At 34.0% G+C, this 18,747-nt stretch overlaps 1 protein-coding gene across 1 annotated transcript in view; it reads right to left on the bottom strand.

Annotated features, from left to right (window-relative positions):
* The window catches only part of caskin1 (CASK interacting protein 1), a 121,511-nt gene that overhangs the window by 33,727 nt on the left and 69,037 nt on the right, over window positions 1–18,747 (bottom strand). Inside the window, exons 3-6 of the mRNA XM_073839460.1 lie at window positions 4,917–5,014; window positions 4,559–4,704; window positions 2,391–2,486; window positions 2,146–2,276 (exon numbers count right to left, since the gene is read on the bottom strand). Coding sequence (XP_073695561.1) covers window positions 2,146–2,276; window positions 2,391–2,486; window positions 4,559–4,704; window positions 4,917–5,014 — 471 coding nt within the window. The remainder of the gene's footprint in view (window positions 1–2,145; window positions 2,277–2,390; window positions 2,487–4,558; window positions 4,705–4,916; window positions 5,015–18,747) is intronic.

Below are 18,747 nucleotides of genomic sequence, written 5' to 3'. Positions count from 1 at the left end.
TGACCTGAATAAGATATTTCACATAAAAGATGTTTACATACAGTCCATAAGAGAAAATAGTAGTTGAATTTATAAAAATGACCCTGTTCAAAAGTTTACATCCCCTTGATCTTTAATATTGTGTTATTACCTGAATGATTCACAGCTGTTTTTTTTTTTTTTTTGCTTAGTGATAGTTGTTCATGAGTTCCTTGTTTGTCCTGAACAGTTAAACTGACCGCTGTTCTTCAGAAAAATCCTTTAGATTTAGGTTTTTCAGCATTTTTGTGTATTTGAACCCTTTCCAACAATGAGTGTATGATTTTGAGATCCATCTTTTCACACTGAGGACAACTGAGGGACTCTTATGCAACTATTACAGACGGTACAAATGGCCACTGTTTCTCCAGAAGGAAAAATTATGCATTAAAAGCTGGGGAGTGAAAACTTTTTGAATTTGAAGATCAGGGTAAATTTAGCCATTTTGTGTCCTGGGAAACAGTACAAAATGAAGGGCAGTACTAAATGAAAAAATGTGACATTTAGGCAAAATCAGAAAAATGTATACATCTCCATTCTGTTCAAAAGTTTTCACCCCCAGCTTTTAATGCATTGTGTTTCCTTCTGGATCATCAGCAAGTGTTTGAACCTTCTGTAATAGTTGCATATGAGTCCCTCAATTGTCCCAAGTGTGAAAAGATGGATCTCAAAATCATACAGTCATTGCTGGAAAGGGTTCAAATACACAAAAATGCTGAAAAACCAAAGAATTTGTGGGACTTTTCTGAACAGTTGAACTGTTAAGGACAAACAAGGGGACTCATGAATAACGATCACTACACAAAAAAACTGTTGTGGATCATTAAACTTTTGAACAGGGTCATTTTTATAAATTCAACTATTATTTTCTCTTGTGGACTATATGTAAACATCTTTTTTGAGAAACATCTTATTCAGGTCAGTACTAAATAAACAATAACATGCATTTTGTATGATCCCTTTTATTGTGGTAAAATAATTAACATTTTGCAGATTCTGAAATGGGGATGTAAACTTTTGACCACAACTGTAAACCTTTAATGGGTTTTCTACATATTTCAGTAAGAGACATCATGTTATGTTATATTAAGCCATACAATTCTTAATACCCAGGGATCCCATTAAAATTCAATTATGTATTATGTTGGTTTTACAAATGAAGACTGTAGCTTGACAATGCAAAAACCTGCTACAGATTGATTATAACTACATATGCCACATATTGAGGAGGTAAATATTTTAGTCGCCTACCTGAATTGAACACAAAAACGTGACATGATTGTGTTAGCGTTTCTCTTATCACAATGATTAATGATTCAAGTCAAGTACAATTTCACTGAAACTTTCTTGTCCCATCCCAGAACTGCTACATGTTTTAGTCAATACACACAATCTCTAAATCTGCCACTAAAATTGAATGCATTCCCCTGGTGAGAATATGGATTGTTTCTTACGCCGTGCTGCTGTGGACTGTGAAATAGTGGCTCATCAGGCTTAGATATGACAGGAAATATATTTCCTTTCGCACAAACAACAGGTTTACAGATGTGTTACGAGAGATCCTACGTGTGATGTATCGTAGCCCGTAATATATGAGGTGCAAATCCGCCAGCAGCTCATGAAAAACATGCCCTGCTTGTGTTAAAGAATTTTAGTATGTACATGTTAATTTCTACACTATACATTTACATTTTTAACATTTACATTTCAAGATGTAAAAATTAATTCATGTGTTTTAAACAGACATAAATGAATGAAAAACTACATATTTGTTGTGTAATAATGACAACAAATTAACTGAAACATAACTGATTGAACTTTTACTTAAAAATGGAGCTAGATAAATATTTAGATTATTGTTAATTCATGACACCTAATGTAAGTGAAACCTTATTGTAAAAAGTGCAATGTTGTGGTAAAGTTTTCTCATCCCAGGAGGTTTAGTTGCTTAAAAAAGTGACCTGATTTATTTTCAGTGTCTGGTAAACAGAAGTGTAACATCGACCCGGCACAGGCTGTCTGAGATCTGGAAAAGCGCACTAGAGGTGTGACTTCTATTTTTAGAAAAGCATTTGAGCCATGAATCCTGTCTATCCATCTCAGAGTCTCGGAGCTCTGAATGCTCACCTGATGATGTCGATGTGTCCGTTCTTGGCAGCGAGATGCAGCGGGCTGGTGCCATTGGGATCAGTGGAGTCTCCGGGCTTGGGCTCCAACAGAGCTGCACACATGTTACTGCTCAGTAGCAGCTGGACCACCTGCAGAGCAAACAGACGACCATACACACACACAAAAGCCAATTAGAGATAGGAAAAAGATGTAAAGGTAATTTGACAGTGACAAAAAAAAAAAAAAAACAGCGTGTGACTTACCCCAACCCGGCCGAATTCACAAGCCAGGTCCAGTGGGGTCTTGCCAGCATTGTCCACTATGCAAGGATTCGACTGGTGCTGCAGAAGCATCTCAGACTGTGAACAGGTAACCAGCTGTTAGTTCCTTTCTTAGGATTTTAATATATTACTTCAATATTAGTTACCAGCTGATATAATCATATATAATAAAATACAATATAATATATAAAAATTGACATATTATATGATATTACATATATACTATATATATATATATATATATATATATATATATATATATATATAATATAACTGACATATACTGTATATAAAATATTATTTTTAAAAATGTACATTTTATATGCAGTCAATTATATTATATATATTTTAAAATTTTTAATATAAATTATACAATTTAGTTGTATCTGCTCATTTACCCTATTTTTACATTTAGATTACATTTAATGTCATATTTGCAATAATATGTAATCTCAAAACATTTTATTGTTACATTTAATTACTGATTGATTGATTTTTCTTACCTACTTATTTTAGCTGATATAATCTCATATTGCACATTTTTAGATATAATAAATATAATATAATATAATACATAAAACTTGGCATTTAATAGTTTATATATTTATTGTATATTTAATATTTATAAAATATATGAAATATATCTAGTAGTATACAGTGGATATATTGGCTGATATTGACAATAATTTCTATGCCCATTTACTCTATTTTTACATTTGGTTTACTGTCATCTTTACATCTCAAAAAATTTAATTAATTAATTATTTTTTCTTTCTTATTTATTTTATTTATTTAATATCATCCTTTTGAGGTTTTATATGTAATATAATATAATATAATTGACATTTAATATTTTATATATATACTTATATATTGCATACCTTTTTCAGTTTTATAACATAATTTATTTGTATGTCAATAGTGGATATATTGGCTGATACTAAAATGATTATTTTCAATGCCCAGTTACCCTTTTTTTACATTTAGATTACCTTTACTGTCATCTTTGCAAGAATTGTTTAATCTTGAAACATTTTATTGTTACATTTATTTATTTATTTATCTCATTTATTTTTGCTGACATCATCTTATGTTGTGCATTTTTTAAATATTATATAATATAATATATAAAAAAATATATAAAATATAAAAAAATATAAAAAATATTTTATATATATTTAACATATTTTATAACTTCATATCTGTCAATAGTGGATGTACTGGCTAATATTGAAAATATTATTTATTCATTATTTAAAATATTATTTATATATTAAAATACTATGCTAATTTATTGCACATTTGTTTATAAAATAATATAACATAATATAATATAATATAATTTTACATTTAGATTACGTTTACCATTATCTTTGCAAAATTATTTAATCCAAAATCATTTTATTGTTATATTTATGTACTTATTTATTCACTTTTCTTACTTATTTATTTTAGACAATATAGTATACATTTTTAATAACAGCTATCAGTCATAACATAAAAATAATTAGGTTGTCAGTATCCATAACCTCATGTCAATATATTATAATTATATACAAAAAATATATATAATATAATTGACATATAGTGTATATAAAAAATAATATATAAAAATTGAGATTTTATATACACTATGTCAATTATATTATATTATATATATATATATATATATATATATATATATATATATAAATTGTATAATTTATTTGTATCTGTTAATGGTGGATATATATTCAAAATATTATTTTCTATGCTCATTTACTCTATTTTTATAATTAGATTACATTTAATGTTTTTAGCCGATATCATTTTATATTGCACATTTTTAGATATAATATAATATCACAAAACAAAAACATATTTACATCCCATGTTTAAACATTTAAACAAAATTTAAACCAAAGTCTTTAAGTGAGAGAATAATAGCCGTCTACAAAAGCTCTTCGCTAAAAGGTATAAACTCTGATAGAGAATAGGAGAAGTGTCTGTCTTGTGCATTTAATTAACTTCATGTGTGTGGGATGATCTAGCTTCAAAGCATCTACTCGTCAGGTTCTGGTTCCAAGTTGTCAGTATCCATAACCTTATGTCGAATCTTTTATCATACACCGATCCTCATATGGAGTCTTTGAAGAACAGTGTGTACTCACTACGTCATAATGTCCGTGCTGAGCAGCCAGGTGCAGAGGGATCTGACCCTCGTCAGACTGACCGTTCACTGAGGAGCCTGACTTCAGCAGCAACTTCATGGGCTCGGACTTTCCCTGCCACGCTGCATAATGCAGAGGCCGCATCCCTGGAATATGAAAAGAAAGACTTTTAATATTACTGCACTGGAGAATAAAAAAATACATACATTAGACTAAAATATACATTTAAGAGTTAAGCTTGTTTCAGGTTGTTTGGACGTGATATCCAAAGCAGTACTGTGCTTTTTTAAAAACAGGTGAAATACTTCATTTAAGGTTTTTAAGGTACTTTTACACCATTTTGGCGTTTTTCTGGTACCTTTCTGGTCCCTGATGTCCACTATGGCCTGAGACTCCAGCAGCAGTGATATAACCTCCACATTTCCATTGAGAGCTGCATGGTGCAATGGTGAAAATCTGTGAAAAACACACACAAAATGACATAAACGGAATAAATCATTTAGCCACCATTCGGAATTGAATTAAAAATGCCAATTTTGCCAGGATACAGAACTGTGATTTGAATTTGACTGCAATTAAGTAGGATAAAATAGAATAAATATAAAAAATACATCATACGTCCTATTTTTTCCAATATGAATTAGTATGATTTTATCTGTTACTAATGTTACTAAAAAAATGTGTGTAAATTAAAAGTGCCTATCCTAACTTCTGAACTCCAGCCGTGGTAGATTCATAAAATTACAGTGCAATACATAGCTGCATCTGAGGTGCATCTCATTTGACCATATTGCACTGTCAAACATATGTTAAAGTGACCCTGTTAATACAAAGACTAACAGCACTTAGCAGATGTTAACGTCTCTTGCTCTCTTGATTCCTCCAGTGCCTGTCTTTTGCTAGACCACATCAATTGCTTTACAAAGGACGTAGCAGACAATACTGTCAACCACATACACTTGAACTACAAGAACATTCATTGCCTTGCAGAACAGTAAACTGAAGGTTTGAAGTTAACATGGGAAGCTGTATTTGAGCTACAGCCTCATTCATCAGTGTGCATGTCTCACTGTGTGTATGTTTGCTCAGCTGTTTTTGATAATAGCAAAGTGTGCCAGTGTATAAGCATGTGATTATATATGAGACAGCAGATTGTGTGTGTCTGTTTGTATATACAAGATTTAATCATTCCATCTTGAATGCTGCACCAAAAACAGCTGGGGCTTTTCAAACACAAACTCGTACAGCTACAGTACATTCCAGAACTCAGCACTTTGGCTTATTATTGAAAAAAACAGATGAAAAGATTTCAGACGATTTAGATTATGTTGAAAATCACTGCCACTAAAGGAAAATGGATTAATATCAAAATAATGAATCATGAACTTCTCATGAACTTGTAATCGCCGCCAATATTTCTATTTCTTTACATCATAAATGAACACTACCGGTCAAAAGTTTTTGAACGGTAAGATTTTTCTCTTCTGCTTAACAAGCCTGCATTTATTTGATCCAAAGTACAACAAAAACAGTATAAAATGAAACATTTTTACTATTTAAAATAACTGTTTTCTTTTCGAATATATATTAAAATATAATTTATTCCTGTGATTTCAAAGCTGATTTTTTAGCATCATTACTCCAGTCACATGATCCTTCAGAAATCATTCTAATATTCAGATTTGCTGCTCAAGACACACTTATTCTTATTATTATGTTGAAAACAGCTGAGTAGATTTTTTTCAGGTTTCTATGATGAATATGAAGTTCAGAAGAACAGCATTTACCTGAAATATTTCCTGGAACAGTTCAAGCATGTGTGAGCACTTTTAGCTCAAGATTAATTCAGCCCCGATGCCATAAGGAACGATATAAAAAGTCATTTTTACCAACAGCCATTAGCTTATATAATCGATGTCATATTAGATGATTGATGTATTATTTTAAATTGTATTTGTGTAATATAGTGTAGAGTTGCATTATGATGCTTGAAACTAGGGGGCTGTATGAAATATTGTATTATGAAGTATAATTTCCTTTTTATTATTTTTTGTGATGAGCTGCTGTGACATGTGAATTTCCCTTTGGGATTAATAAAGTTAAATCAATCAATCAATCAAATAGAAATCTTTTGTAACATTATAAATGGCTTTATCATCACTTTTGACCAATTTAAAGCACCCTTGCTGAATAAAAGTATTAAGCTATAGAAATAAAAGCTTTTTATTTCAGATAAGTGCTGATCTTTCTATTTATCAAAGAATCCTGAAAAAATGCACTCAACTGTTTTAAATAATAACAATAATAACAATAAAAATAATAATAAATGTTTTTTGAAAAGCAAATCAGCATATTAGAATGATTTCTGAAGGATCGTGTGACACTGAAGCCTGAAAATGTAGCTTTGATCACAGGAATAAATTACATTTTAAAATATATTCAAATAGAAAGCAGCTATTTGAAATAGCAAAAATATTTCAAAATGTTAGTGTTTTTGCTGTATTTTGGATCCAAAAAATACAGGCTTGGTGAACACAATAATCTGTTAAAAAGTATTAAAAATCTTACTGTTCAAAAACTTTTGACTGGTAGTGTATGTATAGAAAAAATACAGATAACACACACAAACACAAGTACTTTGTTTTTTTCTTTCAGTATGAATCAGTATGAAAAAGTAGTTTGTTTATTAGTGACATTTATTCTGGTGCGAACCACGCACACAGCATGCACCTCAGATGTTTAAATTCATTTTATGAAATCATATATATAGCATTTAAACATGCACTGCATTTTTGAACTATATAAAAAATTGAAAATAAATAAGTTTATTTATTTTAGTTTAGAGATTTTAGCTGGCATACACTGTCAAATGTGGCTTTACTGAGCTCAATGGCTCTGGCCCATGTTGTGATACAAATGAAAGGCTATTAGCTATTTTACAAAGGTGATGGTGCTGCTTGATATGTCCTGCCCTGTCTTCCTGTTTTAGTTGAAATTACATCAACATATTGAATAACGCTGCATGTTTTAAAGCACTTAAGTGGACCTTTAATGATTTCTGTGTATATACTGTATGTTCATCTGCATCACCATCTATCCTTCACGTCTTTTGGTATTTTCATACAATGCATAATGATATAGCATGAGTGCAGTAGGGCCCTGTGCTCTTAACCCAGTAGTGCAGACGGTTCTTCAAAGTGGAGCAGACAAAAAGCCCTCATTGGATTTTCTGTCACAGCTCGCTCTCTGCGATTGGTGCATGAAATATGCTGTAACCATGGCTACGGCTGTGAGGCTCTGGCTGCTGAACGTAAACCGTCGGAGTGCCACGGCTCAGAGCAGAATACTAAACTCACAGGAAGCCTGTCTGACCCATCTCTCCCTCTCTCACTGGCACTATCATGCAGGTTTGCACTGTGCCGCTGCAGCAAGCAGAGCATGCTGGGGGATGGGCCAGAAAACCCCACTCTCCCCACCAAACGTCCCCCGTTTCCCAGGCTCCACATCACAGGCCATACAATATTCATTGTTCTCTTCACTCTGAGGAACTTTCTCTATTAGTAGGCCGGTATAGTAAGCCCTGTCTCTTCACATATCCGTGTACGTCTTTCTTTCTCGTGTGTCACTATAGGGCAAGACAGAGGTGAACACAGATACACGCACACCGCCTGACCTACTTTTCTTAATGAGGGTACTAAAGCCCAAGGCGTTCCCTCCAAGGGAAGCACCATCAGCACTCCTCCATTCACTAAGAAGCATGTCTGATGAGATATTGTTTACCGTCATCGTCATCATTAGCATCATCATCACCATAATGATAGAGTAAATGGGTCAAAGATGTTAAGACGTCCACATCAAAAATTTGCAAAAGTGATTTTATGTCCATTAGAGTAAAATGTCCAATTTTAAGGTTTTTGAAAAATAAAATGTCAAAATTTGGTTGAAATAATGTTACATTGTTATTAACACAATATTTATTTAAAAAGAGATAGTGGCAAATTTTAAAAAAGAAGTGGAACTAATTAGTATTTGGGGTGAAAGTAATTAGTCATAAATTGATTTTTGTTGTAAATATGCCTGACAAGATTGTTACACGGAATGACATTTTAGTGGGTGTCTTCTGTAAATTAGGGAAAAACATATATTATTTATTTTTTGCTCAGAAAAACAAAAATAAAAATGCTTAAACCCTTTTTCATCTTTGACCCACATTTATGTTAATATGTGTGTGTGTGTGTGTGTGTGTGTGTGTGTGTGTGTGTGTGTGTGTGTGTGTGTGTGTGTGTGTGTGTGTGTGTGTGTGTGTGTGTGTGTGTGTGTGTGTGTGTGTGTGTACCTGGTATTCATCACGTTGTGGGGACCAAATGTCCCCACAAGGATAGGAATACCAGTAAATTTTGACCTTGTGGGGACATTTCTCAGGTCCCCATGAGGAAACAGGCTTATAAATCATGCACAATGAGTTTTTTTGAGGAAGTAAAAGTGTGCACAATCTCCTGTGAGGGCTAGGTTTAGGTGTAGGGTAGGTGTAGGGCGATAGAAAGTACGGTTTGTACAGTATAAAAACCATTACGCCTATGGAATGTCCCCATAAAACATGTAAACCCAACATGTGTGTGTGTGTGTGTGTGTGTGTGTGTGTGTGTGTGTGTGTGTGTGTGTGTGTGTGTGTGTGTGTGTGTGTGTGTGTGTGTGTGTGTGTGTGTGTGTGTGTGTGAAGCCCGAAATTATTCATACCCCTGGCAAATTCTGACTTAAAGTTACTTTTATTCAGCCAACAAGTTTTAATTTTTTTTATTAGAAATGACACAGACGTCTCCCAAAAGATAATAAGACGATGTACAAGAGGCATCATTGTGGAAAAAATTATTACTCATCTTTTATTTACATTTTAACAAAAAGTGGCATGTCCAAAATTATTCATACCCTTCTCAATAATCAATAGAAAAGCCTTTATTGGCTATTACAGCAATCAAACGCTTCATATAATTGCAGACCAGCTTTTTGCATGTCTACACTGGTATTTTTGCCCATTCATCTTTAGCGATGAGCTCCAACTGTTTCAGGTTGGAGGGTCTCCTTGCCATCACCCTGATCTTTAGCTCCCTCCACAGATTCTCAATTGGATTTAAGTCAGGACTCTGGATGGGCCACTGCAAAACGTTAATGTTTTTGTCTGCTAACCATTTCTTCACCACTTTTGCTGTGTGTTTTGGGTCGTTGTCATGCTGAAATGTCCACTGGTGCCCAAGGCCAAGTTTCTCTGCAGACTGTCTGATGTTGTTGTTGAGAATTTTGATGTATTGCTCCTTTTTTATGGTGACCTTTACTGTGATTAGGTTCCCTGGTCCACCTGCTGAAAAACACCCCCAAAATATTAGGTTCCCATCACCATGTTTGACAGTGGGGATGGTGTTCTTAGGGTTGAAGGCTTCTCCTTTTTTACACCAAATGAAGGCTACATCATTGTGGCCAAACAATTCAATTTTTGTTTCATCTGTCAATAAAACAGAAGACCAGAAGTCTTCTTTGTCCAGATGAGCATTTGCAAAGGCCAAGCGGGCTTTTGTGTGACTTATCTGGAGAAGTGGTGTCCTCCTTGGTCTGCGTCAGTGGAACCCAGCGGTGTGCAGCGTCCGTTGGACTGTCTGCCTTGAGATGTTGCCACCAGCAGAGCCCAGATTCATCATTTTCCTATAGACTGTGACAGTTTGCAAAGGATATGAATAATTTTGGACATGATATTTTTTGTTCAAATGTAAATAAAAGCTGAGAAATATTTTTTCCACAATGATGCCTCTTGTACATCGTCTTATTATCTTTTCGGAGAATCCTGTGTCATTTCCGGTCAAATAAAACTTGCTGGTTGAATAAAAGTAACTTTAAGTCAGAATTTTCCAGGGGTATGAATAATTTCAGGCTTGACTGTATATGTATATATATATATATATATATATATATATATATATATATATATATATATATATATATATATAATATTAAAAGTAAACTGGGAAATTAAAAGGTCTAAAAGTGACTGGAGTAATGAATGACTGCTGAGAATTCAGCTTTGCCATCACAGAAATAAATTACATATTTCAATATATTAGAATATCAGTTCATTTGAATTCTAATGATATTTCTAAATATTACTGTTTTACTGTATTTTTGATTTTAATAGACATATGTAACTTTAAAACATATTACCAAGCCTAAACTTTTAAATCACAGTGGTGTGTGGTGTTTTTTGTTAAAATGTAAATTCATATCCCAGTCACAATTTCTTATTTTAATTAACATTACTTACACTATCAGAAAAAGAAAATATATATTTTATATTTTTACAATGTAACAATGTAATCAATATTCTGTTTATTAAAGCCAAGTATGAATCTAATCAAGTTAGTGATTTTAAGAATTTCACATTTATTCCAAAATAATAACTCTAGGCAGTAAGAGTTTAAATAATATATTTTATTTGAAAACTTATGTTCAGCTATTCTTTTTAGTAGTTAACTTTTAACAATTTTTGAATTTGAAGCTCAGTAAATATTGGTCACAGACATGGAGATTTACTTTAAATTTCACCAAGCTGATCACTCACTAAAAAACATCCTGATCTCATGGCAAAAACGTACCTGTGGGAAACTTTTTTTCGCAAGACACAAAATATGTGCCACTACACCTAAACCTATTTTTTTTTCTCATCCAATATTTTGAGAAGGCACTTTCCTCCTCAGAGAAAACGCCCCTGATATTATGTGACTTTGACTCATATTAAACTTGTCTGCACCCTAATAGAAATGTCATTGTACACTAGCAAGAATTGGCAGCCATGTTAAATAAACAAAAACTACCTCTGATGTGTTACAGCAGATCTATGACTCTACAAGCTCTGGAGACTATATATTGACCTCCACATTTCACTGTTAATTTGAAAGGTGTTTGTTCACATGGAATAAACTGCTACTTATCCATCAGCGATCTCACACACTTGGTTTCTGGCAGCCACATCAGTTGGACCATAGGTAATAATCCAGACACATCTATCGCTCCAACTGGCTCCTCTGCCTCTTAAACATTTATCTCCAACAAACTGGCATCAAACAAGACTATCCTCTGTGTCAGTGAGTGCTGGCAATATCAATTTCTGAAATAGCGCAGCTCTACTGTTTCTCAGTTGTTCTTTCTCTATAACACATTTTTTTATGAAGGCAGGTTTCATATTGTTTTATTAAAGGGGGAGGCGGCAAAATGACAGGCTCTTCCTTGCTCATAAATCAAATTCCCACTATTGCTCCTCTAGTGCTCCCATTTAAGGGAATGATCTCAGATTAGAAAGAACATTAAGCCTCTTATGAGAACACTTTAGATTTATCATCACAAGATTTGAGATGTTATCTCTATTACAGACGAGAGCAGGGGCGCTACATATGGATGTCATAACATGCTTATGACATATCTGCAAAAAAAAAAAATCTTAATTTGGATTGGCTAGGGTGATGGGAAATTCCTGCCGTTTTGTGTTGCTTTTTGACTTTACGACTAGCTTGATGCTTATATAATAAATAATAGAAATAAAAATTATTATTTCTTTTAATTTTCAGCATCATTACACCAGTCTTCAGTGTCACACGATCCTATAGAAATCATTCTAATATGCCGATTTGCTGTTCAAGAAGTATTTCTGATTGTTATTAGTGTTGAAAGCAGTTGTGCTGCTTAATATTGTTGTAGAAACAGTGATATATTTTATTGAATTTGTTGAGTAATAGAAAATAAAAACAGTAATGTAATTTAATAAGCTTTATCATCCAAAACCAGTATGACTGCAAATATATACACTACCAGTCAAAAGTTTTTGAACAGTAAGATTTTTAAAGAAGTCTCTTCTGCTCACTTTTATTTGATTAAAAGTACAGCCAAAACAGTAAAATTGTCAAACTTTTTTACTATTTAAAATAACTGCTTTCTATTTGAATATATTTTAAAATGTAATTTATTCCTGTGTTTTGAACGCTGTTTTTTCATTATTACTCCTTCAGTCACATGATCCTTCAGAAATCATTCTAATATCTTGCTCAAAAAATATTTATTATTATTATGTTGAAAAGAGATGAGTAGAATTTTTTCAGGTTTCTTTAATGAATAGAAAATTCAAAAGAACAGCATATTACTGAAATAGAAATCGTTTGTAACATTATAAATGTCTTTATCATCAATTTTTATCAGTTTAAAGCATCCTTGCTAAATGAAAGTATTAATTTCTATTATTTCTTTCCCCCAAAAAAGTATACTGAATTCAAGCTTTTGAATGGTATGGTGTATAATGTTATATGCTTATAATGCTTGTTATTTCAGATAAACGCTGATCTTTGGATCTTTCTATTCATTAAAGAATGCTGAAAAAAAATATTCAACTGTTTTAAATATTGATGATATTAATAATAAATGTTTCTTGAATAGCAAATCTGAGTATTATAATGTTTTCCGAAGGATCATGTGACACTGAAGACTGGAGTAATGATGCTGAAAATTAAGCTTTGATCACAGGAATGAATTACTTTTTAAAATATATTCAAATAGAAAATATTTCAAATAGTAAAAATATTTCAAACTTGTACTGTTTTTGCTGTACTTTGCTTGGTAAGCAGAAGAGACGTCTTAAAAAAAAAACCATAAAAAATCTTACTGTTCGATAACTTTTGACTAGTAGTGTAGTGCACACAATTTTGTCAAATTATATACCAGAACTCCTGCTCATTTAAAAATCTTTAAATGTATGCTGTCTTAAAAAAGTGACTTTTATGGTTTCAAAGCAAGTCACAGCATGGCTTTCACTTAATTGTTTTTTTCTGTTATGCTGATTGGCAGCCATAACAGCAACTCTCAGTATATTAAAAGTCTAAAGATGACGAATTGCATGGAAGAAACTGCAGAGTTGCAGTTCAAGAAATGAAAAGTCATAATTAGCTGATTGGGTTTAGACAGAACAATTAAGGCTTTATTAATGCTCACTGAGCGTGGTAATGAATTCAATAAAAGAACAGCATCATTAATCCTGCCATTGAGTCGTAGCTGCCCAAGCTGTGTGTTTTTGAAGACATCAGCAGCTTTATAGATTAGGTCGTTTTTGATCCTCAAAATAAAGTCATTACATTGATTCTCAGCATTACTCACATTGAGCATTATCTGCTGAGCTAAAGCTGCATGTTTAATTGGGAGAACCGCTGCTCATTTCATGTGGTAGCGACATCATAATAACATGATAATGAACCTGTTTTCTTTTAAGTGAACAAAACATTCTCATTCACTTTTGTACACTGACTCTTATTTCATATTCACTGAAGTCTAGCACTTTTGAAGCCAATGAGACCTTGGCAGCTAAAAAACATTGATGGAACATTATAAAACTGCCTTTTTATAGCTTGACAAAAGTCACGCTCAGCACTTCACGCAATGGAAAAAACATATTAAAACTTTTTTAGTCATAAACGACTGCTTTATGAAAAAACAAATCAACAATTCCGCATCCTAAGCAAGCTTCTTATGTCTGGAAAGTGAAACATAAGGAGCTGTAAACATAACTGTGCACTAAAACGATTACAAGTACTCACTGTTTTACCACCCCAGTGTTCATTTCTGTTGGAAAGTGCAGTGGTGTGAAAAAGTGTTGGCCCCCTTCCTGATTTTTTTTTTTTTGCATGTTTGTCACACTTTAATGTTTCAGATCATCAAACAAATTTAAATATTAATCAAAGATAACACAAGTAAACACAACATGCAGTTTTTGAATGAAGTTTTTTATTATGAAGGGAAAACAAAATCCAAACCCACATGGCCCTGTGTGAAAAAGTGTTTACCCCCTAAACTTAATAACTGGTTGGGCCACCCTTAGCAGCAACTGTCACAGTCAGGCGGGTTGAGGAGTGGAGATGGATGAGGAGAACCGGAGTAAATGAATATATATAAGTTTATTAAATGAAAACACTGAAAATGAACAAACAAACAAAAACCGGGAGCAAGAAATGAGCACATGTAACATTACATGGACGGACACTGGGGAGTGAGCAGACACAGACTTTATACACAGAAACATGGGCGTGGTCACAAACAAGATAACGAGATGACGAGGGGGAAATACAAATATGGGCAAGACTAAACCAAAAGGACTAAACCAAAAGGGGGAGAACAAGGACTAAACCAAATGAACTAGAAACATGGGGGGGGAAACACTTGGAAAACATGACAATCAAGCTTTTGCGATAACTTGCAATGAGTCTGTTACAGCACTGTGCGGGAATTTTAGCCCACTCATCTGGGCAGAATTGTTGTAATTCAGCCACATTGGAGGGTTTTCGAGCATGGACCGCCTTTTTAAGGTCATGCCACAGCATCTCAATAGGATTCAGGTCAGGACTTTGACTAGGCTACTCCAAAGTCTTCATTTTGTTTTTCTTCAGCCATTCAGAGGTGGATTTGCTGGTGTGTTTTGGATCATTGTCCTGCTGCAGAACCCAAGTTCACTTCAGCTTGAGGTTACAAACAGATGGCTGGATATTGTCCTCTTTTTGGTAGAGAGCAGAATCCATGGTTCCATTTATCACAGCAAGTCTTCCAGGTCCAGAAGCAGCAAAACAGCCCCAGACCATCACACTGCCACCACCAGATTTTACTGTTGGTATGATGTTCTTTTTCTGAAATGCTGTGTTACTTTTACGCCAGATGTAATGGGACGCACACCTTCCAAAAGGTTCAACTTTTGTCTCGTCAGTCTAGAGAGTATTTTCCCAAAAGTCTTGAGGATCATCAAGATGTGTTCTGGCAAAACTGAGACCAGCCTTTATGTTCTTTTTGCTCAGCAGTGGTTTTTGTCTTGAAACTCTGCCATGCAGGCCATTTTTGCCAAGTCTCTTTCTTATGGTGGAGTCATGAACACTGACCTTAACTGAGGCAAGAGAGGCCTGCAGTTCTTTAGATGTTGTTGTGGGGTCTTTTGTGACCTCTTGGATGAGTCGTTGCTGCGCTCTTGGGGTAATTTTAGTCGGCCGGCCACTCCTGGGAAGGGTCGCCACTGGTCCATGTTTTCGCCATTTGTGGATAACGGCTCTCACTGTGGTTCGCTGGAGTCCCAAAGCTTTAGAAATAGCTTTATAACCTTTTCCAGGCTTATAGATCTCAATTACTTTCTTTCTCATTTGTTCCTGAATTTCTTTGGATCTCAACATGATGTGTAGCCTTAGAGGATCTTTTGATCTACTTCACTTTGTCAGGCAGGTCCTATTTAAGTGATTTCTTGATTGTGAACAGGTGTGGCAGTAATCAGGCCTAAGTGTGGCTAGAGAAACTGAACTCAGGTGTGATGAACCACAGTTATGTTTTAACAGGGGGGTGAGGAGGCAAACACTTTTTCACACAGGGCCATGTGGGTTTGAATTTTGTTTTCCCTTCATAAAAAAACCTTTCATTTAAAAACTGCATGTTGTGTTTACTTGTGTTATCTGTGATTAATATTTAAATTTGTTTGATGATCTGAAACATTAAAGTTTGGCAAACATGCAAAAAATAAAAAATCAGGAAGGGGGCCAACACTTTTTCACACCACTATACATATTGGTACATATTTCATGTCTAGCGAAAAAGTTCCCACAGGTAAGTTTTTGTCATGAGATCAGGTAGCTAGAAACTCCCACATATCATGTTTTCATGCCATTTTAAGTCTTATTTTGACATTAAAAAGTGGTTATATCTGTGTGTGAGGTGTTTATTTACTGTTTTAGTTAGTCTTCCAATGTATGTCTTTATATTGTTCAATCAGACTGATTCGCAAACATGAAACGTACACATTCACAAGAGCCAAGATTTATCACATGAACCACTCACAGCTGATCATAACCAGTCATATCCAATCATATCGATCACATAAAACTGATCATTTGTCACCCTCTACTAGGGTATTTAATCTAAATATACAGACACTGAATAAACCAATGAACAAATCTAAACTAATGATTTTAGTGAACAGACTCAAAACTCACGAATCCTTAGATGAATCAAGATCTGCTCCACTAAAATTGGAAATACTCTAAATGTACATGTACATTCTGTAGATCAAAGCTAAGATGAAGAGGCTGTGTTAGGATTTCAGTCTTAGGGGGGCTCAGCTTCTTGAAAATTATTTATTGCTTCAAGAGCAAGGTTAGATTTTTTTAGGGTGCTGGTGGCTATATTAATCTCAGATTTTTATGTGGGCTGAAATGGGTCTATCAACCCTATATATTGATCAGGTCATAGGAGATTTTGAATCCACCTGGAAGCTGTTATGCTATGTGGTAGAGATAATCACACAGAAATGACATGGTAAGATTATCCCAATAAACGCAGCCTCACAGCAGATGGCAGTCATGTTGCAATGTTCCTCGAGCTCATTTCAGATAGAGCTTATCTCAGAATCCACTGAAAGCCTCCTATTTTGCTGTGGCTCTGCTGGGCCTCAACTCTGACCGCAATGAGAGTGTGTGTTTGTGCTGCTGTCAATGCCAGTGACCTTCACACTGAGTGCCTGTGGCACTGAGACACATTGCCTTCACAAATCTGTCTAAAACATTGTCACAACAAGCCCTTAAATCAGAGCTTAGTGTGCGCCCCATCTAGAGCGTCTTTGTTTTTATTGTTCCCGCAGACGCCCACCGGAACATTCTACTAGAGAATCCTCCTATCAGCACCTGTGATCCTGAAGCATCTCAAAATGCTGTGAAAAACAGACCTGAATTATACATTTAAATAAAATAATAATAGTGGTAATATAAGTACTAATAATGTTAATTATTAGTTCATAATTTTATTGAATGCAAATAATTTTTCATTTAATCATTTCTTTTTATTTTAGAGATGTTTGTGAAGCATACTATTCTTAAAACCTTTTCTTTCAGACTAATTTTCATGGCACCATGCTATGGAAAAGAATTATACCTCAAATAATGCAAATAAAGCCTCAAATAAATATTTTCAAATGTAACGATTTTTTTAAGTGATAGTTGACCCAAAAATGAAAATTCTGTCATAAGTTTACCCTCATATCGTTCCAAACCCATAAGACCTTTGTTCATCTTTGGAACACAAATTAAGATATGTTTTAAAACGGACACGTTCAAGACCCAGAAGGGTAGTAAGGACATGGTTAAAATAATCAATGTGACATCAGTGGTCCAACCTTAATTTTATGAAGCTAGGAGAATACTTTTTGTGACCAAAGAAAACCAAAATAACACATTTATTCAACAATTTCTTCCTTTCTGTGTCAATCTTCGACGAATGTTCACAAGAGTACCACGACACAAGCATCACATGTCCTCCAGAAACTACCATTCTGGGCCTTGAACATGTCAGTTGCATTGCTTTCCATACTCTTTCTATATCACCAAATATAGCATAATTTTCTTGCAGGTTTGGAACAACATGAGGGTGAGTAATTAATGACAGAATTTTCATTTTTGGGTGAACTATACTGTGACCAGACTGTATAAGTGATTGACCTTAACTTTTGTTTCACAGCAGTGTCTGAGTGTTGAAACATGTATGTTAAAAGGACTCTGTGACACATGATTTTCTATTTTAGAAACGGTGTCTATTTCTGCAATATTGCGGCTTGTACAACATACATGACAATGATGATCAAAGGATTGAACAACCCATATTGAAAGAAACAATAGATAATTTCCCTCAGATCTTGAAAATAGATAAAAGCAAACATGTACAATAAAACTGCGAACTCAATGCGAACCAACAAGCATATTCCACAACAAAGTTAATCAGTAATGTTAAAACGGTTTAATATTTATGAATTACATCTTAAACGTATTATTATGTGCTCTGCGCTTCCAGAGAGTCTGCCCACAAGCGTTCTGATATTTGATTAATTTTGTCAAGTCGTGTAGGTGTGACACATCTGGTGTGGACAGACAAATTGCTTGTCTCTGGAATCTTATTGTGTTGCATCTGGTTAGGACACGGTGTAAAACTAACTTTACTTTTAACATTTTAAGTGCAGGTCATATGGGGTTTGGAAAATTATCTCTTTTGCAGTTTGTAACGTAGCTATTCTTCAATGTACACAGTGCATTATACATAATGATACATGTGTCTTAAAAGTAAGAGTCGACATAATCGCCTTAACGTGTCGTCATCTT

The sequence above is a fragment of the Garra rufa genome, chromosome 1 (genome assembly GCF_049309525.1).
Source record: "Garra rufa chromosome 1, GarRuf1.0, whole genome shotgun sequence".
NCBI lineage: Eukaryota > Metazoa > Chordata > Actinopteri > Cypriniformes > Cyprinidae > Garra > Garra rufa.
This window is presented reverse-complemented; position numbering and strand designations above follow the sequence as displayed.